A 25,385-nucleotide genomic window follows, 5' to 3' on the forward strand; every position below is an offset into this window, starting at 1 on the left:
TATTAAATGTACTTTCCCCCTTCCAATTCTCATTGCCTTTGGGACAAAATTCTACTCTGCACCCTGGCTCAGCACTCCCCTATAGCAATGATAGTTTTACTCCTCTAGAAAGAGATTTTCATTTTAACTGCATATCCCATCCCTTTTTTTCCACTAAAATCCATGGTCATGATCCTTTACTTTTTTTCTTACTTTCATAAAATTCACTATGCTCTCATCTGTACAAAATATGAATCATAAAAGAGAGTGACTTTGGACAAGTTTTAAAATCATTTAACATTTTGCTGATTTTTTTTGTTTGTGTTATGAAATAGAAATAACCTCTTTTCTGATATAGAAATATTGTCACGATCTATGTGTTAGTCTGCGTGACAGTTTAGTGTGTTTACACTTTTATGCCTTAGTTCCTGTTCTATGCTCTTATTTTGGTAGTACTTCCTGTTTTGCCTGGTTTGTGTCCGCCTGCTTTGCTTTCTTCTTTATGTCTTGCACCTGTTGCTAATTTGAGTTGTCCTATTTAGTTCAGGTGCGTGCATCTTTCTGTGTTGTTGCATTTCGTTCGTTCGTTTGCGTTGGTGTCTGTGTTATGTAAGCTTGACACGCTACTGCAAAGCTTTGTTCCTTTCGAGTTCCTGCCGCTGCGCTGCAGCCACCAGTAAAAGATAAGTTTTTCCTGCAATTCGTGCCTGCTTTCTGCATACTGGGGTCATCGCCACTATGCCAAAGACAAGACGTGACAGAATGCAACAACCAGAAGAAGATGACCTCGCAGAGAGCGATTTCTGGACCTGGCAGATCCTAAAGGCTATGGAAGAGGAGTGCACGATGTTCTCTCCAGAGGACCTGGTGTGGGGACCGGACGGCACGCTTATTCCTATGGCGTGGGTTTACCCGGGACCCACCAAAGGCACATCTGACCATCCGCGACGCCAAGGCATGTTTGGACCGGCTCCAGCGAGAGGTTCACGGCGTAAAAGGGTGAAGCCACGCAACTCCTCCTCGCCACGCCAAGCAGAGGTGCAACTCCCTCTTTGTAATGTTGCTGAGTGCCGGCTGATGGCTCAGCCCATTACGGTCCCCGCTCAGCGTCAGCACGACGAGCTCTGGCTGCCCCCCTCCTCCGTTTCTCCGCTTCCCACGCAACGCCAAGAGGAGGTCAGTCTCCCTCAGATTCCCGCGTCCCGAAGCTCCGAGCTCCAACTGCCCTCCGTTGTTTCCAAGTTGCTTCCCAGGCAACGTCAAGAGGTCAGTTCTCCTCCCACCCCTGCACCTCGGCTCAAAAAGTGTCAGACTCACCCTGTGCCCACTCCACGCGGTGTGAAGTCACAGACGCCGCTGGAGCCCACACCACACAGCTTCAAGCTTCAGTCCCTCCCGGTGTCCGTGCCGTGCTGCTTGAAGTCACAGACTACCCCAGAGGCCACACCTGGCTGCCTCGAACCTCATAACCCCCCCGTGCCCACCCCGCGGCATTTCAAGCCCGTTCCAAGACCACGCCTGAGGCCACCTGCAGTTCCGTTCGGGAGGTCAGAGCAGGTGGAACTCCTGACCCACCTCCAAGCCCCCCTCCTCCCTTCCCTGGTTCCGCCGATGGCAGTGAACGGCGTCTGGGATCCGCCTTCGGAAGGGGGGGCTAGTACTACCAGCTGTGAGTTAGACGCACAGCTAGCTCCTCCGTCTGCAAGCCAGGACGCACAGCTAGCTCCTCCGTCTGCAAGCCAGGACGCACAGCTAGCTCCTCCGTCTGCAAGCCAGGACGCACAGCTAGCTCCTCCGTCTGCAAGCCAGGACGCACAGCTAGCTCCTCCGTCTGCAAGCCAGGACGCACAGCTAGCTCCTCCGTCTGCAAGCCAGGACGCACAGCTAGCTCCTCCGTCTGCAAGCCAGGACGCACAGCTAGCTCCTCCGTCTGCAAGCCAGGACGCACAGCTAGCTCCTCCGTCTGCAAGCCAGGACGCACAGCTAGCTCCTCCGTCTGCAAGCCAGGACGCAAATCTCAGTCCTCCGTCTGCAAGCCAGGACGCAAATCTCAGTCCTCCGTCTGCAAGCCAGGACGCAAATCTCAGTCCTCCGTCTGCAAGCCAGGACGCAAATCTCAGTCCTCCGTCTGCAAGCCAGGACGCAAATCTCAGTCCTCCGTCTGCAAGCCAGGACGCAAATCTCAGTCCTCCGTCTGCAAGCCAGGACGCAAATCTCAGTCCTCCACCTGTAAGTCAAGAGGCGGGGCTCACTGCGTTGATAAGAGACTCACAGCCCACTCCGTCTGCTAGCCAAGACGCACAACTCTCTCCTGCTGCTGCTAGCCAAGACACACTGCTCGCTCCTGCTCCTGCAAGACTAAACGCAGGGCCCACTTCCCCGCATGCAAGCTTGAACGCAAAGATTCTTCCACCTGGTAGTCAAGATGCGGAGCTCACTGCATCAGGAAAAGACTCACAGCTTGTTCCTCCTGCTAGCCAAAACGCACAGCTTAGTCCTCTACCTGGAAGTCAAGCTGCAGGGCTCGTGGCAGCAAGCCAGGAACAGCAGCCCGCTTCGCCTATTCCTCCTCCTTCGAGTCCAGAGGACGAGACTCCTGCATATGTTCCGCCTTCAGTTCCTGTCCTGGCGTTTCCCACACGTCAGCCGGCTTCGCCTGGAGTTCCCGTCCTGGCGTCTCCAACACGCCACCGTGCCCCAACTCTCGTTCCTATTCTGGCATCTCCCACGTGCCAGTTGTCCTCTGTTGAAGCCCCTGCCACTGCTCAGCTCTCCTGCCCGCTCCGCCAGGCTCACCATCCTGGCCGCCCTCCGGAGAGGTTCCGCCACTCACTCCGCCGGACCTGCCATTCTAGCCGACCGCCGGAGGGGTCCCAACTCCTTTGCCAGGCTCACCATCCTGGCCGTCCTCCGGAGAGGTTCCGCCACTCACTCTGCCGGACCTGCCGTTCTAGCCGACCGCCGGATGGGTCCCAACTCCTCTGCCAGGCTCACCATCCTGGCCGTCCGCCGGAGGGGTCATGCCGCTGACCCACCACCGGTCCTCCCACCACCCATCCCTCCTTTTTTCTTTTGTTGTGACTTTGGACTTTTCGGACGTCTAGGATCCCTCCTTGAGGAGGGGGTACTGTCACGATCTATGTGTTAGTCTGCGTGACAGTTTAGTGTGTTTACACTTATGCCTTAGTTCCTGTTTTATGCTCTTATTTTGGTAGTACTTCCTGTTTTGCCTGGTTTGTGTCCGCCTGCTTTGCTTTCTTCTTTGTCTTGCACCTGTTGCTAATTTGAGTTGTCCTATTTAGTTCAGGTGCGTGCATCTTTCTGTGTTGTTGCATTTCGTTCGTTCGTTTGCGTTGGTGTCTGTGTTATGTAAGCTTGACACGCTACTGCAAAGCTTTGTTCCTTTCGAGTTCCTGCCGCTGCGCTGCAGCCACCAGTAAAAGATAAGTTTTTCCTGCAATTCGTGCCTGCTTTCTGCATACTGGGGTCATCGCCACTATGCCAAAGACAAGACGTGACAAATATATTTGAACAAAAACCACAGGAATAATATGTGATAACCATAAACACATACACACACAGAAAAAACACTGAAACAAAACCATATGCTTTGGGTAAGACAATACGTTGTTTGCAATCTCAAACATACCGGTATGCATGTTCAGTAATATTATTTTCCAGAACATATATAAATGAATCCTTTTACGTCAGTCATTCAGCAGCGAAAAAAAAAAAATTGTTTATCCAAATGAAGGGTCATGCTGGGTCAATTGTATGCAAATTGGCTTGCTAAGTGCACTGTATACAATGCCTGGTAAGCATCATGGAAGCACTGAGATTCTCCCATTCCTCAAGTAACGCAACCTTCGTGTTACGAACGGCCAAGCCGTGATACAGGAATCCAAAATGCAGAGTCAAACACGTGTAACAGAAAAAGTCTTTAATACAAAAATGGATAACAAAACAACACAAGGAATAAAGTACAACAAAAATACCTCCGGACCTAGTCGCGGGAATAGTAACGAAAAACACTGCTAGCACGGAGAGCTGAGCAGGGAAAAATACAAGCATGTAACGAAAAAAGCTGCTAACAAAAAACTAGCAGAAGTACCGAAAATACAACTACTGTCAAGCAGGTAGGTAGGTACTTACAGGTGAGATGAGCGTGGGTCAGAAAGCCAAAAACACAATGCACGAGAACAAGCTGGAAGGAGCTTAACAGGGTGTAGCAAAGGGACAATCTGGCACCGGACATGAGTAAACACACAGCTTAAATAGATCTACTAATAAGTAGCAGGTGTAGACCATCAGCTCATCAAGGTGCTCAGGAGAGCACCTTGATGGTTGACGGTCTCGCAAGAAACGCACTGAGGACGTGCATGTGACATACTGATTTTTGGCTGCAGAGGTTCTTTGTCATGTCAAACAACCTCTATGGGCGCTTATGTTTTTTTCAGGTTGCAAGACAAACTTACATGCATCGCCCGTACGACCAATGTGTGTATTTCATACATTTTGCTATTGTCAGATTTGGGCAAAATGACGGGTTTTTTTGTACATCGCACTTAAGGACTCCTATGTGAGTCCATTTTTGCAGAGATGCTGCGAATGTGAATTTCTCTTTGAGATGAATAAAGTATCTACTGTATCATACGTAATTAGTGCGGCCAATGCATGTTCAGATATTTTGTACGTCCTCCATGCGTGGCAAGATCTTACTCCTTCATGGTCACCACAATTACGTTCCCCACAAACCAAAAAAACACAGCGATTGGGCAACACCAAAAATTGCACAACCAAAAAATCGTACGTCTGGTTGTAACCTAGGCTTTAGACAGCACTCTCAACTTCACTCAGTCAAGAAACTAAAACTTGGATTTGGTCTTGATTATAGAATCAAATCCTTGCTTATCCTTCAAGGCCAATAAACAACTGGTGGCCAACGACAGCTTACTTCACTCAGGAAGAACAATCTATTATATTAACTATGAAAAATATAATCATATTATATTTATTATAAATATTCTTTATAAATGGAATATTAAAAATATGGGTGTTGCGAGATATTGTGTGACAATCACTCTCACGAGACTAAAACGTGATGAGATTTCTGTATCGCTGTATCACGAAAACAGGGCAGCAACTAAGGCTGAGACCTATGGCATGTCTACTATGAATGATACAGTAATATGGAAGTGGCAGTGTGCAAGGCATTATTAGAAGCGCACATTAAGTGCTTTTAGGGTAAGGGTGCGCATAAGTGTTTCTTGCGTCATGCATTTATTCGGTAATTATATACTGTACAAGCAATCAACAAGGTGAAGAATGCATCTGTGGAACTTGGCTCATTGCTGAAATAAATAAACAAAAACCCAGCAAAAATGGAAAAATAGAGCAGAAAGGCATACTGTAACCCAAAAGTTGAAACGGTGATACTACATAATAAAAACACAAAGATTTGTCTTTAAATGTATATGTGTAGGACTGCACGGTGGCCTAGTGGTTAGCTTGTTGGCCACACAGTCAGGAGATTGGGTAGATCTGGGTTCAAATCTCTGTTTGGGATGAGCTTCCCTTTTTTTCCGGGTACTCCGATTTCCTCCCACATTCCAAAAATATGCATGTCAGGTTAACTGGAGACTCTAAATTGTCAATAGGTATGAATGTGAGTGTGAATGGTTGTAACCAGCCAGGGTGTACCCCACCTCTCGGCCTAAGTCAGTTGGGATAGGCGGCATAGAAAATGGATGGATATGTATAATGTATGTATGTATATGTTGTTTTTATTATAAATTATCCATCCATCCATTTTCTATACCGCTTCATCCTCATTAGGGTCGCGGGGGCATGCTGGAGCCCATCCCAGCTGACCTCGGGCGACAGGCGGGGCACACCCTGGACTGGTCGCCAGCCAATCACAGGGCACATATAGACAAACAACCATTCACACTCACATTCATACCTATAGACAATTTAGAGTCGCCAATTAACCTCACCTGCATGTTTTTGGGAATGTGGGAGGAAGCCGGACTGCCCGGAGAAAACCCACGCGCACACGGGGAGAACATGCAAACTCCACACAGAAATGCCCAGGGGAGAATCGAACCCAGGTCTTCCCGATCTCCAGGCTGTCACTGTGTTGGCCAACGTGCTAACCACTAGACCACCGTGCGGCCCATTATAAATTATATATTTTTAAATTATACAATATATTTAAATGACACAACAAAAACACACATATATGTGTAAAAATGTACATAAAAGAGCACTGACAAATATCAATCTCATTGTGCTAGTATCGCTCCAATACATGACTAGCCGAGTATCAGTAATACCAATGTTTGGATCCACCCACCCATTAATGTGCACCAATATCTAAAATCAACATGTGAAAGTTTTGGTTTGGTTTGGTTTAGTTTATTTGAACATGAAGGTTACAATGGAATAAATCTCATGAATCATTTTTTTCACAGTTCCACATGTCCAAAAGGAGTAGGAAGAAGCAAAGCTGATTTAATCCTACCCCCCATCCAAATCTACATCTTGTACAGTACATGTAGTTCACTTCCTGGATTCCATGTCATGTTTTCAGTGATAGTCAGGATAACACATAATAGATAACAGTAAGACAGCCCTTCCAAAAAAAAAAAAAAAAATTATATATACATATACATTAATAATAATAATAATAATAATAATAATAATAATAATAATAATAATAATAATAATAATAATAATAATAATAATAAATAAATAAAGAACAAAACTTTTTTATAAACAACAACAAAAAAAAATAACAAACCTGACAGAACAATCAGGACTCTTCTGCCTTGTATTTAGCAAACATCAACTGCTTGTATTGTTTTTTGAATTTGCTCATCTCTGTACATTGTTTGAGTTCCTTACTCAATCCGTTCCATAATTTAATTCCACATACAGAAATGCTGTGGGTTTTCAGCATAGTTCTCGCGTATAAATGTTTTAAGTTTAATTTTCCTCTAAGATCATATTTCTCCTCTCTGATTGAGAAATACTTTATTAGGTTTTTGGGTAACGAGTTGTTGTTGTCTTTTACCAAAGTAAATGATTTTGCATTCTGCTCCCACACTATTACACACATGGTGACATGTTTTTGCTTAAAAAAATATATCTGAATTTAAGTCCTAGATATTTAATCCACACTTTCCACTGAGGGCCGCCTATAGAAAAAGCCATCAATTTTTCATTGGGGTGGCCAAGGTGAGACAATTACTCACATAGAGGTGGCAATAAGTTGATACCTGAAATGTGTAAATGGCCAGTGAGGTGGCCAGAGAGTGACCACCGGAGGGGTGGCCACCATGTAGCTCCGCCACTGCCTAGGAGGCGAGGAATGCAGAGACTGCGGTGCACGGCATAACGTCAGAGCAGGAGATGTTTTGTAAAGAGTGTGTAAAATCATACCGGATGCGAAGGGATTGGTCTTTCAGTATAAAGTACAACACAATTGCCAGAGATTTATTGTTTACTTTAATTCTAATCTGTATCGATTAACTGTAATATACCTATCCATGATAACCTGCTACCCAAAAATGTCATACAATACTTTTCAACAAGAGAGGAGAAATATGATCTCAGGGAAAAACTAAACTTAAAACACATGTACGTGAGAATGCTAAAAACCCACAGCATTTCAGTATGTGGAATCAAATTATGGAACAGAATGAGTAAGGACCTCAAACAAAGCACCAAGATGAGCAGTTTCAGGAAACACTACAAAATGTTTATGTTTGCAAAATACAAGGAAGAAGAGTCTTAAATCAAAAGGAACACATGTATGGAGATGACACAACAGCACACCTAACAAAAGCTGTATCCATACAAACCCTACAATATTATATTATTATGAGCAGATTGAGCTATAGAGATAGTAAAGACTGATAAGATAGAGAAGGTGAAATGGAGCTAGTGCTAGTGCCCACAATATTATTTATAGACACGCCAAAACATATTCTAAATATAAAATTAAACCGACCTCACAACTTTGCAAGGAATGTTAAAGGCCACAGTAAAAATTAGAAAGAAAAGGTTACAAAAAATTCTGTAAAATTTGACTTAAAAGTTGAAAATGTTCATTGTTACACAAGTCATAACACGAAGGGTGTGGCCTGTTTGTCACCTGTAATGCATGTGAGATGCTAGTCATTTTTATTTTATCATTGTGAACATACCCCCTATATTATATTGCTCTTAGCGTATTTAATAATCAAAAGGTGAAGAAGGTCCTCGTGTCCTCCCTTCCCTTTTTTGTGTTCAGTCATCGTTGGAAAAAGTTGAACGCTCGAGTCGGAGAGTAACCTGGACTTTTATTTTGTTGAGTACAAAAGGAAATGTAAATCCTCGTTGTGCGTGTATTACGACTTCCTGCAAACACGCACTGTTCCTTAGCCAATATGGAGGCAACTTGACTAAAGCATCAGGATGAAAAGGGTGAAGGCTTGAAAAAGCAAAGAGGTCCGTCACAGGTTGCGGGCCCATCCGCCAACGCCGATCAAAGACGGCTTCGCCATGTTGGAAGAGGACAGTGGTCATAGCCTAGCACGACCGTGGCGTCGGTGAGTGTTTGGATAAGAAGCGCTTGCAAGGCCACGCAAAGGAGCGGAGCGGCTAGGCGCGAGGACGGGAGACAGCGGCTTTACCGGTCAGCCATGGAGAATACGGCCCGGGCTTGCCAGCGTCTAATTTGCCACCCGGTCCACGCTCATTTGGATGGAAATTAACGCTGAAGGCCAAGACAAGCCGGGACAAGCCACCAGCCGACACCTGAGGGGGGAGGAACGCGAAGCGGACCCCAAGTCAATGACTGTTGCGGCAGAGGAGCCGCCACCGTGGAGTCGGCCGGTTCCCAAAATATGACCAGGGGTGCTGGGACGTGTTGGCAGCAAGATGACGACGACGGCTTCCAAATCTGGCTAGAACCCCTCCGCGAGAACCAAAAGCCATTCACCGACTCCGAGAGGGCGCAGAGATGGCGACTGTCCTTGGCATCCCTCTTGTTCCTCACCATCCTCCTCTCTGATCACCTGTGGTTCTGCGCAGAGGCTAAACTGGCCAGGACCCGTGATAAGTTTGGCTCATCCAGCCTCCTCTCCCGACAGACACACTCAGCACACAGCAGCCTCAGAGGAAACACAGATGCTATTTTTTTAGGAAACTCTAGCAAACATTTGTGGCGACTGGAAACTTGCCACACGGATAGTTTATCGAATACCTGCTTGACTTTCGCCGACGCCGACCATTTGTGTAGGGTCCTCTCCAACAAAGAGAGCACGCCGGCTGTAAATATGAGCGATTTATACCTCTCCTTTTGTAATTCCTACTCGCTGCGGGATTTGTTCTACGGCTCCACAAGTCCGGACAATTTAAACTGCAGCCTTGACGTGCTCGGGGACAGCGACACGACCCGATGCAGTCTGTGTGTGCAGGCGTACCAGCGCTATGACCAACATGCCCAGGAGAAGTACGACGACTTTGAGCTCCTCACTTGGAAGTACGAGCCGGCCACGTATTCGGTACGGACGTGCATGGAGCAGTGCAAGGTAAGCAGCAAAGGCACGAGGCTTGTGTAGGGGTGGGGTTTTAGGTAATGACAGGGTGATGCAGTGGCCATCTGTTGATTTGGACCGGATAGACGCCAGGTTTGTGGTCCTCCTCCTGTCGCCATGGAGACGGATGACAGAATCAGGGGATACCGGGCCTCATGTTCATTCATAGAGCTGCCTGGAGCCATGTTAATGAGCACATGGAGGCCCTGCTACGAGAGCCACCTGTCTGCCCGTTTTGTGCTCTCTTCTTTGACATTGACAACCTTACTGCACTTCATCTAAAGCTGCCCCATAATGTAGATGGGTTTTGTTAGAATAATCTGTTGTGTTCAAACAACTTACGTGTGGTGTGGCCAGATGTTCATCATGGCCGTACCACTCCACATGGAGAATGAGTCGTTCAAGTCAAGGGGTTGGTTTGACTGCCTAATGTGTGTGAAGGCTCTTGTTTGCTCATCATAGCCAGACACACCAGTCACCCAACCAGTGCGATTTAATTGTCATGCACCATGTAGAACACCATCTAGTGGCTAGTTGCCACAAGGGACATAGCACCAAATTCTGGTCCCCCATAGAAATGATTCTATTCTTTTTTACATTGGCGTCCTATGGAAGTTTCTACTACTCAAGTAAAGCACAGGAGTGACCCAAGGCATTTTAGGCACCTGGGTATCTACTTTCTGTCCTTTTCTTGTCTTGCCTTTTTCTTTTGCCAGCCTATTCTTTTCATTGAGAAGGACATGATGCTGCTTCGCTCAGTACGAATGAGTTGCTTCGCAATAGGCTGGGCAACCCAGAGCATTAGGTGAAATAAACCATTTTACATTTTTGAAGGGTCGGTGTAGGTATCAGACAGTGTTAATTTGATTAAAGCAACCTTATAATTGAATTTTCACACCAGAATGTATTTTATCTTTTCATTTAACATTGATGACGTCAACGGACATATTTTAAATAAAATTTGTTTAAAAACTTCCAAAAAAACCCAAAGGTAGGGGTAGAAAAGCAGCATTTCTGTGGGTACTACTCCAGTGGAAGCCATGGTACCCCCAAACATATCCAATTTATCCAGAGAGCATGCAAAACGCCAAAATGGAGCAGCACTGTCTATGGAGCTGAATGGCTGCCAGTCTCCATTCACAGAAACACTGGCCAATCCCAGATGGTCTAAATTCACCCAAACACTGACAGGGAGGTTGAGCACAGGTGACAGAAATTCCACAGGGCCATCTGCTTGAATCTAAAAATGCAAATTCATTTGGATGCGAACATGACATGCTTTTTAAAGGGTCACTTAAGAAAAAAATGGTTCATTACTTACTGTATATACACTCACTTGAGTCAAGTCTCTTGTGCTTGCAAATGTTGTATCATCTCCTGAAAGAGCCACGTCATCCTCACTCAAATTAATCCCATTATCGATCTTTGTTTAGTGTTGATTAGCTGTGCAATGTCTTTTCATCAAAAATAGACAATGGAAGATTGTTGCATGCGAATATGCATGCTCAGTGTTTCCCCTACCATTACCCCGTCCTTCTATATTGTGCCAGATAAAGATATGTTTAATACAGAACAGGTTGAAACATTGTTCTTTTATTAAACAAGTTAAGTAGCCTCATCTTATTTATTTCAATGTTTCTCATAGGACTGCTGTTCAGTTGTAGCAGTGGGTTCATGGGTGGGGGGGGCTAGATGATATCCTCTAACTTGCATATTTGGCAATAGGGATGGGCGATATGGCCTAAAATGAGTAAGTATTGCAATACACATCACAGCCTCTTGCGATAGCTAGGAATGGGTATCATTTACATTTTGTCCAATACGAGTGCCAATTCAATGCTTTTGAAATGGTGCTGCTGCTTAAACACTGCCCGAACCGGTACTAAAAAGGAAAACATATACATTTTGGCCTAAAACAATGCCTTTTTATTTTTACGGAATTTTGTGACGTGCAAGTTGGTGCCATTATAGCGATAACGATATATATCTCAATATAATCTTTGGCATGTAAAGAATAATAGAACAATATCAAAACAGGTTACAGGTTACAAAGGCTCCTTCTTTGGCTGCTGACCTTTTGTGGTAACGTTTTGCGTCATTTCCGGTTTTCATGTCATGTTTTTCTATAAGAAAGATATGTAAATTATTGTTTTGTTTTGAACTAAAAAAATTAACAAATTAACAATTCATTTCCCATGCATTTGTATTGCTCCAAAACATGCATGATCATTAAATTCAGATTGTGTGAAATAGTCCAAAATTCGTTTCACACAAGTAAAGGCAAAAACAAACAAATAAAAATCGGGTCAGTTGCTGCCAACAAGGTGTCCCTTATTTATTTTTCAGGGAGTTGGCAACTCTAATACAGCCACTCTACAAACATATGAAATGAATTTTTCTGGCTAAAAATATTAAAGTTGATGATGAGTGAAATGGAAAGGGGAGCTGTTTTTTTTTTAAAACACTACCTAAAACTCAGATGGTGCCACAGAAGATACGGAAGCATATTTTTGTTTACTATACTCTATTTTACTTGAGTAAAATTGTGTGAAAGCAGTATATTTCTGTATACATTTCTAAATACACTAGGTCCCCAACTTACGAACTAGCGAACACTCGCGGATACGAACACAAGCCAACTGGTCTATATTTTATTTTATTTTGCCTTGTAGTCGCTCAATCAGTATTTATACTGCTACTGTACATGCTTGACCAGTAGAGGGCACTGTGACACTGCTAATAGGACCAACAGAGGCAGCGTTGGGCCCAACAGAGGAAGAGTTAGACACTGGGGAGATAAAGCTAAATGGAAAGCTAAATTATACAACCCGGACAGAGCGTGTGATTAAAGTTTATGAAGAGTTAATAGGCCTGTTTAATTCTACACCACCCACAGAACACTACCTCTTTTAGAAGAGTCTAACCATTTGTCGACCACGACCATTTGTATGGTATTCTATTGTATGTACAATAACTCCTCCTCCTCCTCCTCCACAACGACGTATGCTCGGCCACTCCTCTTCAAAGGTAAATAACATTTATCATTACGTATTATTATATCACTTTTATTATTGTTTTTTTCATTAATTATCCTCGTTTAATATTACTGCTGCATCCAAACTCATATTTACATACATACGCATATACTGTATATGTATACACGTACATGTAGTACCTATATCATTGGTAATATTACCTTTTCCCCTACTTAAGAACGATTCGACATAAGAACGGTCGTCTGGAACCAATTGTGTTCGTAAGTTGGGGACCTAGTGTGTTTATTTATTTTTTATTCAAACAGTGTGGAAAAAAGAGCAAGCTGCTCTGGTATTACATTTTAATAAAGTTAAGTACTTAATAAGTTACGTTAATAAGTACAAGATATTTAATAATTGTCTATTTTTTCATTGCTGTACAAAAAAAAAAAACATGACTTTTGTGCCAAGGTACCTACTGAACCCTGTATTTTGTGTACCGTTACACTCTTATCTGTGTATACTAATTCGCTTTGTCAACTATAACACAAATCTAAGTCTATGTATACATAACTTAGCACAGGGGTGCTCATGCTTTTTTAGCCTGCGAGCTACTTTTAAAATGACCAAGTCCCAAAGATCTACCTGCTACTATAAAATAGAAAGTATATGTATATTTACTATATTTATTTATATAAAATATGAATAGGTATTTATGTACGTTATACATGTATATCAGGAGTGCACGCACTTTCTCAGCATGCAAGTACAAGTCAAAATGATCTACCTCTTTCTATAAAACATATAACATATACAAAATGTAACCAGTAAACTATGAAATTCTATTGTAAATATTAATGATTAGTATTTCACATTCACATTTTCAAAGTTTACAGGTAATCAAAGTAGTTGCTATCATAATTCACTTCAATATGGAAATAAAGATAATTACCCATAACTCCTAAATAGTTGTGTACATAACCTGAGTACTGGTAATATGTCAGTCAAATTAGCTATGTAACGTTCATTAGGGCACACACTTGTATTACATCCAGTTAGCATTTGCTATCAAACATTACCCACATACAAGAATTTAAAATGATTATGCAAAAGACAATGCAGCCGAAGTCAAGGCAACATATTGAAAAGGTTTCACCAATGGGAACATTTTTAATTTCATCATGAAATAATAGTTTAAGAAGCGAACGTGTAGAAAACACTGATTTCTGTAGTAGAGTTCATGACGCCAAGCAAAGCCAGTAAACAATACACTTTTTTTCTAAGTAACTAGCCGCTACAAGTGAACAGATAACTTTTGTTATAGATATAGACATCTTACCACAGAGTTAGTTCATCCATAATCCAAATAATAAAGATGAAAGTTGCATCTTCGTGTGTAGCTTGAAACGCTGCGGGGGAGCAAACGCGAATCAGAAGGGGAGCTTCATGTCAGCTGACTGATGTCATATGACAACTACAAAGTGACGTTTACGTGATCCACCCAAACTACCTTGGCGATATACCAGTAGCTCGCGATCGACGTAATGGCCACCCCTGGCTAAGCATATACTGACCTTCATTGGATCGCTTTTAGGCATCGTTAATGTACAAAATATATCAAAGTGGCCCCTGTGTCCGTAAATTTTTGTAGGCGGTCCTCCATGAAAGAAGTGTGGTCATGCCTGTTTATTAGGGGTGTCAGACTAAGACATGATGAGATTTTCCGTTTAAAAAAAAAAAAAAGTTAAAAAAATAAATAAATTAGTTCATCACATGATAAATGAAAATGAACTTGATAATTTTACCGGCCTCCATATATTGCCATGGGCATGCGTGTCTGTTTTTTTTCATCTCTTGCCTCCAAACAGGCAGGAAGAGTGTTCACTCTGTTCATTGGTTCAGCACTTAGACGGTTCATAGAATAACGGTGAACAGAGTGAAACCTCTTGTAAGTCATACAGTTGCTTTGTCTCTGTGGGGGAGGCAGGGTCGCTAGTATACACACACAGCAAAAGAGTAGTGTAACCTCGTCAGGAGCAATGCAAGCTAACATGAGAATAAATTAGGAGGGAAAAAGATGCTTGCAAAGCCAAATGCAACAGCATTAATGAGCAAGGTGAGCCCGTCAACACAAACGAGCCAGTACGCCAAATTTATTAGAAAGTGGTAGCAACATAAAAGGCAACAAAGTTGCCCACCTCAAACATATTGACCAGACCCAGTTTTCCCATCTGGGAAAAAAACTACTCAAGATCCGTTGTTTTAACAGTCGACACCTACTGTACTGAAACGTTTGGTCGGCAAAGTGAATCCAAATGGAGCAGTGCAAAATGGTGTGCGTTCACAGAAAGTCATCGCAAAAGAAATGCAGTTTTTTAATACAGCTGAAAAGCCAGCATTTCAAGAAATGCCGCAAACGTTTGACAGACTATGAATTGCTTATGAGAAAATACATGACACAAATGTTCCGCAACCTAAGAGAGTGAAAGATGACATCCATCCATTTTCTATGCCGCTTCTCCTCATTAGGGTCGCAGGGGCATGCTGGGGCCTATCCCAGCTGACTTCGGATGACAGGCGGCGTACACCCTGGACTGGTCGCCAGCCAATTGCAGGGCACATATAGACAAACAACCATTCACACTCACATTAATACCGGACAATTGGACAATTTAGAGTCACCTATTAACTTAACATTTTTGGCCGTTTTTGGAATGTGGGAGGAAACCGAGTACCCGGAGAAAACCCACGCGTACATTGGGGAGAGCATGCAAACTCCACACAGAAACGCCCAGGGGAGAATCGAACCCAGATCTTCCCGATCTCCAGACTGTGACTGTGTGGCCAACATGCTAACCACTAGACCACCGTGCAGAGGAAAAATATTAAAAATATTAAAGTAAAAATTACATTATGATCTATTTATTATTAGCAGGGTTTCCCCTAGGATTTTTTTGAAGCTGTGGTAGTGGGCTGCATGGGAGGGCAGACTGCTGCTGCTGTGTTGTGCAGCTGCTGCGTCAACAATTTTTATGACTTATTTATTTATTAACTTATATATTTAAATTTTTTCAACAACCAGAAGAACATGAACCGAGAACATTCCAAAAGTTCTAATTTAATATCAGAGATGCTGAGAGCACTTAAACTGAGAGTCTAAAATGCTGAGCCCCCTTTGTCACCTGACCTATTTAGTCCAATAGTACAAGATAGATAGATAGATAGATAGATAGATAGATAGATAGATAGATAGATAGATATTGATCTCCAAGAGAAATTCACATTTCCAGCAGCTTCACTGAAATCACAAAATAAAATTAAACAACCCAGGCAAGACATGAGAGACAAAAATAGAATAAGAATAAATAAACAAATAAAAATATGTGGGATAGACCATGTCAAATTTGGAATGCAATAATACATCATTAATTATCATCATCAATCATTAAGCACTGCTCGCAGGACATTGAGCTGCTGATGGTGAAATGCAGACCTTTTTATTTGCCTCGTGAGTTTAGCGCTGTGTATTTAACTGCTGTTTTCATCCCACCACGAGCTAACACCGCTAACGCACTAGGCCTCCTGCATGACATCATTGATAAACACGAGACCAAACACCCGGATGCTGTATTCATTATATCTGGCGATTTCAACCACTGTAACCTCAGGACTGTCCTCCCCAAATATTACCAGCATGTGAGCTTTCCCACAAGAGAAAATAGCATCCTGGACCAAGTCAGCAAAATGAAAGGTGCTTTGAAGGCTGTTCCAAGACCCCACTTTGGAAAGGCTGACCACATCTCTATATTCCTTTATCCAACATACAGACAACTTCTTAAACAAGCTACCCCTGTATGTACAGCAGTTAAAGTGTGGAATGAAGAAACTGATCAAGTACTTGAGGACTGCTTTGGCTGCACAAACTGGGATGTGTTTAAAACTGCAGCGGGGAGGGAAGATTGTACTGTTGATTTGGATGAATATGCTTCTGCTGTTACTGGCTACATTAGCACATGCATAGAGACTGTTACCACCACCAAGTATTACAGAAAATACCCTAACCAAAAACAGTGGATGAACTGTGATGTAAGGGCTAAGCTACGTGCTCGTTCGACTGCATTTGTCATGGGCACCGCTGATGACTACAAAAAGGCCAGATATGACCTGAGGAGGTCCATACGAGAGGCCAAAAGACAGTACAGACAGAAGCTGGAGGGCTACTATTCCACCTCAGACCTTCAGCGCATGTGGGCTGGGCTCCAGCACATCACAGACTATCGACAGCGGAGTAGCGTAGCCACGTCCAGACAAACCACACTTCCAGATGAGCTGAATGAGTTCTATGCCCGCTTTGACACCCAAACTCCTGATGAGCAGAGAGGGTGGCTGGACTTGGGGAGCACACAGGACTCACCTCTCATGGTGACATCAGCTGATGTGCACGGGGTTCTAAACAAAACAAACCCACGAAAAGCAGCAGGCCCAGACAACATCTCAGGCCATGCACTTCGGGTTTGCTTATCAGCGCTAGCTGATGTGCTTGCTGACATATTTAACCTGTCGCTTGCACAAGCATCTGTACCGACCTGCTTTAAGTCCACCACCATAGTGCCCTTACCCAAGAAGAGCAACATGACCTGCTTGAATGACTATCGCCCTATAGCACTCACTACTATTGTAATGAAGTGCTTTGAAAGAATAGTCATGACCCACATCAAAAAGAGCATCCCGGCGGCAACTGTGGACCCTCTACAGTTTGCATATCGCCAGAACCGGTCCACGGATGATGCAGTCAACACTGCCATCCACACAGCCCTTTCTCACCTACAGGGCCAGGACACATATGTCAGAATGCTATTTATAGACTATAGCTCTGCTTTTAATACAGTCAGCCCCCACAAACTCACAAATAAGCTCCTCACACTTGGCCTGTCTCCCCCCCTCTGTAACTGGGTATTTTACTTTCTAACAGGCAGGCCCTAGTCAGTCAGAGTCCACAATCGCACATCCAGGTCAAGAATTGTGAGCACTGGGACCCCACAGGGGTGTGTGCTGAGTCCGCTCCTCTACACGCTCTTCACCTACGATTGCGTGGCCTCCCACAACAACACCAGCATCATTAAATTTGCGGACGACACTACAGTCATCGGACTGATGACTGGTGGTGTTGAAACATCATACAGAAGAGAGGTGGTGGACCTCATAGCTTGGTGTCGTGATAACAATCTCCTTCTCAATACAGATAAGACTAAAGAGATGATCATTGACCCAAGAACAAGGGAAAAGGAGCCGCATAGACCCCTGTTTATTGATGAGACTGAGGTGGAGAGGGTGAAAACCTTCAAGTTCCTTGGCACACACATCAGCGAGGACCTCACCTGGTCTCACAACACCCAACAAATTATGAAGAAGTCCCAAAGGATACTGTACTTCCTGAGAAGACTGAGGAAATTTGGCATGTCCACTAAAATCCTGAGTTGCTTCCATCGAAAGTGTCCTTACCGCCTCCATCACTGTTTGGTACAGTAACTGTACAACACATGATAGGAAGGCACTGCAGTGGGTGATCAAGACCTCACAGAACATTGTTGGGGCAGCCCTCCCCTCACTGCAAGACATTTATAAATCTAGAGTCCTACGCAGAACACACAACCTCATCAAGGACATCACACATCCACAACACTCATTATTCACACTCCTACCGTCAGGCAGACGCTACAGGAGTTTGAAGTACAGGACCACAAGACTGGCAAACAGCTTTTACCCACAGGCCATCAGGCTTCTCAACGAAGCACTCACACATGCCGCACGCAACACAAGCACACACTCATAGCACTTTATTTTTTTATTTTTTTATTTGTATTATTTATTTGTATTAATGTCTCTTCTGTTGTTGTTGCTTAATTTATTGGTATATATGTTTATGTTTCTTATGTTCTTATTCTTTCTTGTGTTTTCTTTCTTTTCTTGGGAGAATGAACAGAATAAGATTTTCATTGCATGGTATAACTGCTGTTTTACCATGCACATGACAATAAAACTCTCTTGAATCTTGAATAATAGGGGCCGCACAAACACTACTAAACATGTTGAAATGGCGGCGAAAAACCTTGGAAACTCCTGTGTTACGGAGCATGAATGGAAGCCAGCTACATGACTTCAACTTTAATTTGATACCTCATTCACTTCTCTACCCCAAGTGTTAAAGAAGTTCGAGCAAATTTCACACAGGGAAATAGTGTCTTTGGTTCCCATTGCTTTAACAATGAGTCAAGACAGAAGCTGTGATCGACCCACTGACCAAGTACAACCATACTACAAAATATATAATAAATTAGGCTGTGACATTTGTTTTCAAAGTCAACAGAGTAGGCATTTACATTTTTTTGAACATCAGAAAGTCCAGGGAAGAAAATCAAGTGTAATTTGATGTAGGCCTCACTACACACACCACAGTACAATTTACATGTACACAGTATTCTGGAGCAAAATTAATTTTACCCTGGATTTGATCAGTTTTTACGAAATTTAATCTGCAGATAGATGAATTTATATCCTACATACCTTTTATCTTGTCCTGAAGCTCCGGTCCATGAGTTTGAAAGGCTTAAAGTTGGACTTAACTTTGGTGTGACTCGATGTGGACCAACACTATATTAGTGTTTAAGTGGCAAGTAAAGGCCGATTCTGATTCAGAAATATAAAGTATACAAGTATAAATCCAGTATAAAGTGTGGAGATGACATCACAGGGAGACTGAATCGAGTGTAGCGTTCGAGGTGTACGGCGTTCAGAGTCACTCTTTACAGGACAAAAACTCACAAACTTGTGCTCTTTGGAGGGGATGTGTCTGCTCCAACCAAACACGCTGTAACCCTTGGTAACCACAACAGTCACCTTTACATGACGTCATCCGTGGAGTTACGTTGGAGTTTATTCAAATTCACACTGAAGCAATGCTGTGTTATGTACAATACACAGATAACCAATCCGCATGCGCATGCGCAGAACGCCGCTCTATCACCGCGCGCGTCACCGCTAAACCAACATTCACTACCGTTAAATCAAGGCTAAAGCAACGCCGGATTCAACGGTGCACCGCCCGTGTTTTCTATTTTTTTTCCCCATTTTGTGACAAGCGTTGTCGAAATTAGGCCCCCTCTTCCTACCGTTCAAGGGACGCTACAGCAAAGTTCGGGCGGTGTGACCGGGCTTGTACCCTCTCAAAATGCCAAGACGATCTTTCACCGCAGCGTTCAAACTCTCCGTCTGCCGGTATGCAGAAGAGTTTGGGAACCGGGCAGCAGGACGGCAGCACGGTGTAGACGAGTCAGGCATCCAGCGTTGGAGAGCGGACATCATCGGCAAGTTGACGGCAAACTTTTCTTACATGAATTCCATTGCAGATGAATTGATGGACGGCAGATTTCTCCTTTCTTCTTCTTTTTGAAATTGCTTAGTACCTTTACGCATGTTGATTTGAGAAAGAGTTGGCAAGCATTTATGAACTAAACATTTTTTTTTCCCCGCCGTGAGCCTGAAAATGGGGGTGCGGTTAATACACGGGTGCGGTTTATACACGGTGCTTTACGGTAGCAAGCAACATTTAGCTATCTTAACTCCGTTGTACCATTAGCTATACGCTAACAAATAGCTGCAAATAGTGGCATGTACTACGCAACACGCTGTTAAGTAATTGATTGGCTGCGTCAGTAAATACGTACCAACAGGATCTTATCATTGGCTGGACAATGCTCGTCATTGTACTATATGTTATCAGCGCCTGTTGCCTGTCATTGAGTTGCATTGCAAAATGCTACATAATACATTTTTATGTTCATTTCATTTACAGTTGGACTTTATTGGATTTTGTTTTTTTGTGCGCTTCATGGATTTGCTGTGCGCTGAGAACGTGAGAGCAGTGTGCATGCGTGCATTAGAAGGAACATTGGTTGACAGTTATACACAGGTATGTATAGGAATGAAATTAGCAAACTGCTTTTCTTTTTTCCAAAACTCACATTAAAGTCATGTGATCAGTAATTTGCACATTCCGAGGCTTTGTTAGCCCGTAATTATTTTTCATCTTAGCTCACACTGTGTGACCCTTTCTTGCAGAGATATACAGTATAATTGTTGTAATGTATCACATTGTTCAGCTAGGTGGAACAAACACGTGCTTGTGATTTCAATCATTGTGCCTTCTTGCGGTCGTTGTCTCTGAGATGGTTTTGTTCCTCCAAGATGCCTGGCCTACTCCATGACAACCCTTTTATGAATGGACACATGCCTGAGTGGCATTCTAATGAGGCAACTTGAGGAGGTTGGCCGTTGCAGCGCTTCCATGTTGAGCTAACAGTGAGCAGCGGCACGGCTGGCAGATCAGAGTTTGGCAGAGGAAGGACAAGCTCATCCAGGAATTGGGAGGGTGGTGGGGGAGTCTGTTAGAGTCAGGCTGTCTCAAAAATGGTTTGTTGAAAAGAATGCTTTTCCTGATGAAATTGTGCTCTCGATTTATTCAAAATTGTTTGTGGCAATATGTGTCTCAACCTAGTATGTTCACTGCCCTTTGCATATTCACAGACCTTGTGCAGGAACAGTAACCATAATGTTGCGAATAAAGGTAGTCATCGGGTTATGAAGGAGTTTTAGTTTTAGTGTAAATTGGAACTTATGTTAAAATTATACCTTAATTAACACCTAATGGCTCATTGGGAAGTGGAAGTCTCAATAATGAGACCACTATGCTGCTTAGTTATCACTGTTCATTTCATAGTAGAAGATCCTTTCACATGTTCAAGGACCATCGTTATCCTTCATGATTGTTGCCACGTCTGTGCAGTTTGGAACAGGCATGCAGCCAAATGTTGATTTATCCACTGAGTATTTTACAATTTCTAATTGCGCTTCACTTTCACTTTCCTTTTCTTTGCACTGCCTCCAGAACCCAGCCTTACCTTTGGGAGACATAATGAAGTGCAAAATGTAAACTAATGTAATTTACTTCTGTAGCGGTAATTGTGTTGTACTAATGAGGTGCACACACAGTACTCATCCGCGGCGCGTTAGATGAGTAACACACTGCATCCTTGCATTTTGTGCGGCATGTATTTACCTGCTGTGTGTGTTGTAACTAGTTCTCAAGCGAGTCTAGTGTTTACGGACCAATATTGCGTTTTTTAATTTGAATATATATACAGTACAGTACACACACACACATATAATTTATTATATATTAAGGATATATGGATATAGGATGTACTGTATATGCATATATACTGTATGTATATACACACACATATATACAATATTATTTATTATATATTAAGGATATATGGATATAGGATATACACACACATAATATTATATTATTTATTATATATTAATAGGGCTGTCAAAGTTAACGCGTTAACTGACATTTCCTTTAACGGCAATATTTTTTTCTGACACGCGATTAACATGTGTTAATTGTGATTATGAGTTAACTATGGTCAAAATGTGATTAATCGTGATTAAATATTTTAATCGATTGACATCCCTATATGGATATAGGATATTTACAGTATAATGTTAGATACAGTATATTGGAAATATATATATATATACACACACACACACACACACACATATATAGGATGTAATTAAAACTATAATTATAACAAATTAAAACTAACTATATATAGGGATGCGGGCCGCACGGTTGCCGAGTGGTTAGCATGTTGGCCACACAGTCAGGAGATCGTGAAGATCTGGGTTCAAATATCCTCCGTGTGGAGTTTGTGCATGTTCTCCCCACGCGCACGTGGGTTAATTGGCGACTCTAAATTGTCCATAGGTAGTGTGAGTGTGAATGGTTGTTTGTCTATATGTGCCCTGCGATTGGCTGGCGACCAGTCCAGGCTGTACCCCGCCTGTCCCCCAAAGTCAGCTGGGATAGGCTCCAGCTTGCTCCTACGACCCTAATGAGGAGAAGCGGCACAGAAAATGGATGGATGGTTGTTTGTTTGTCTGTATGTGCACTGTGATTGACTGGCGACCAGTCCAGGGTGTACCCCGCCTCTCGCCCGAAGTCAGCCTCAGCTTACCCGCGACCCTAGTGAGGATAAGCGGCATAGAAAATGGATGGATGGGATACAGGAATGCTCCGATCAGGTTTTTATGCTGCCGATACCGATACTGATCATTCATGAATGAAATCGGCCGATACCGAGCACATAGGTTAAGTGTAAATTAAAAAAAAAAACATTTCATAGCTTATTTCAACTCAAACAAAGTGAATATGTTTGCTTTACCAGAACATTAACAAAATGCTGTTATCCACAACTCACATTTCAGAATGCATTTACTTCTAGTGTTTTCACATTATTAACTGAAAACCTGAATGAAAAACAGGCTTGCAGACGCCTCGTTGTCGTGGGGGGCACTGGTGCCCGTGGGCACCACGTTGGTGACCGCTGGGCTATATGATATGAAAGACGAAACATAAAATTTAGTCAAAATATATTTGACTTACTTTTTCAAAATCACTGGTTAGGGCTGGGCGATATATTGATATTTAAAAAAATACAGTCAAACTTGTCTATAGCGGCCACTAGAGGGAGACTGCAAAAGTGGCCACTATAGACAGGTGGCCTCTATAGACAGGTTGGTGGCCATTTTGAATGTTGACCAGTAGAGGGCACTGTGGGACTGCGGATAAAAGTTGTAAACACCTACTAGGCTTGTTATTCTCCACCACCCACAGAACAAAGCTGTGCTAGTATTGTCTTTTGTTATGTTTGTTTTTAATATTTTGTTTTTGAATTTGGATTTGGTTGGCTGATCTTAAACTTTTTTGGAGAAAATTTTAGTTTTAATAAAAAAAAGTTTTAATATAATCTTTACATTTAAAACATTATTACAGTACATGTTTCTTGTTTCAAATGCGTTTATTATTTTTAAACAAATTTCAATTGCAAACTACTGTACACGTTTGTGTGTATGTAACAGGTTTACTTGTTGTGATTCCACTTGTTCTAACAGTGGATGGAATAATGGCTCACTAACGCCCTCTCTCACTCGTGGGCTATATATACCTGTACGGCAGAGTGTCATTACAGCTTTAGTTCATCAGGAAGTGACGGGAAGTGACGGTGCAACGTCATGAGCAGGAGAGCTAGGCTGAGTGCTAACTGTGAGTTGGGAAGTGTGTGGCTGTAAAGTCCTGCAGTGTTCTCCGCTGTTAATAAAGCGATTAAAGTGCATCGGCGACGTGAGTCTCTCCTTCCCCACAACAAGGGGCATTGCAGTATTGACCAGTGCACATTGTCTCACACCAGTAAATAAACGGTGTCACTGTAGTAGCAAGCTCCAAAGAAGACGGCTTTTTTTGTGTCGAATACAGAAGTTGAGGACTTTGATGGATTTGTGGATGAAGATTGATAAAAAATAACGTGAGTACATTCTAAAATACTTCAATTAAGTACAACCGAACTCAGTTTTGCTCCCGCTGACTTTTTAAAAACATACGATAGCATGCATGCTAGCGTGTTTAGCGTGCATGCAGTATTGTATTGTATTGTAGCGTCACTGGGAGCACGTCCTGTTCCCAGCGTACTTTGTGGTAATGTTTTGGTGCAAATGCTCTTAAAGTTACATGTTTGACCAGGAAATACACGGTGTCACTTTAGTAGCAAGCTCCAAAGAAGACTGCTTTTTTATGTCGAACAACTGACAGTTTCTGTGGATCTTGTGAATGATTGTGACTGAGCTAGGACTCAGTAATTAAAGTCTACACATGACGGCTTCATTGATTAAAAAACAAAACTTTTTCATGCATGAAGCTTCTACTTGAGTCGGTAATTTGGCCGCTATATACGGTCAGATATTGACCAAGGGATACAAAATGGGTGGCCGCTGGCCGCGTTAGCGAGGTGACTGCTATACATAGGGTCTATAACACGTAAATTTGCTGCGGGGGATTTTTCAGTGGCCGGTATAGGCAGGTGGCCGTTCTATACAGGTCGCGGCTAAGACAGGTTTGACTGTATCAATACTTTAAGTACGATATCAAAACCAACCATATTGTTGATATTAATATAGACTGTATCTTCTTCATCCCTGCATACAGGAGGAGGGCGGAGCGGAAGCCCGGCGGCTCCAGTCAAAGCTTAGCAACAGCGTTTGCAGTGGAAGAATTAGTCAGCAAGGAATAAGCGGTAGCTCAGTAATGTCGAGGTACTTCAAATCCAGAGCATAAAAAAATATATTTCACCGCCTTAAAATTTGGCACAAACTCCAATACGAGGAATGTGTGAAGCTGCGTGCTGTCTGTTGCGTTCCTCATGAAAGGAAAAGCAAAAGCAAAGTGGTGTGCTATTATAAAGAGGTGTCCTATCACATTGCTAAGATATGGTCCCCGATGCAGCAGTGAAAAAAACAGCTTTAAAAACCTGCTGAAAACAATGAACTCACATTGTCCAACGAGCTTCTCAGTTACAATTATTTAGCACGACAAGCTCTACCACAAATGTACAAGGGAGACTGACAGACAGTTGATGCAGCCCGATGCAGTTGACAGGTTGTCGTTCCTGCACAAAATAAGGACATGCTTGTGTCTTCTAGAAATGTATACCTAAAAAATACTACTGTTCAATTTAATTTTATTTGCTGACAGTTTAAAATTTCCTCTTAAACCGGGCTTTCATATTTTGTTCTTTTTTTATTAGCTAAGGATTTGAGCATAGCTAAAGGTTTGTTAGAAAAAAAGATTATACTTTACTTTTTCTATATTTATTTCAAAAAGAGAATGGCCTACTTTATTTTTGACGCTATTTTTAGATTTAAGATTTTTTTATATGCATCTTTC

The 25,385-nt window shown here is 42.7% G+C and overlaps 1 protein-coding gene across 1 annotated transcript in view; it reads left to right on the forward strand.

Moving 5' to 3' along the window:
- The first annotated feature begins 8,371 nt into the window (after positions 1-8,371).
- nalf1a (NALCN channel auxiliary factor 1a) overlaps positions 8,372-25,385 on the forward strand; it is a 47,013-nt gene continuing 29,999 nt past the window's right edge. The window contains exon 1 of the mRNA XM_054768235.1: positions 8,372-9,557. Within this exon, the coding sequence (XP_054624210.1) occupies positions 8,871-9,557 (687 nt within the window). The 5' untranslated portion in view covers positions 8,372-8,870. The remainder of the gene's footprint in view (positions 9,558-25,385) is intronic.

This window comes from Dunckerocampus dactyliophorus, chromosome 1 (assembly GCF_027744805.1).
Source record: "Dunckerocampus dactyliophorus isolate RoL2022-P2 chromosome 1, RoL_Ddac_1.1, whole genome shotgun sequence".
NCBI lineage: Eukaryota > Metazoa > Chordata > Actinopteri > Syngnathiformes > Syngnathidae > Dunckerocampus > Dunckerocampus dactyliophorus.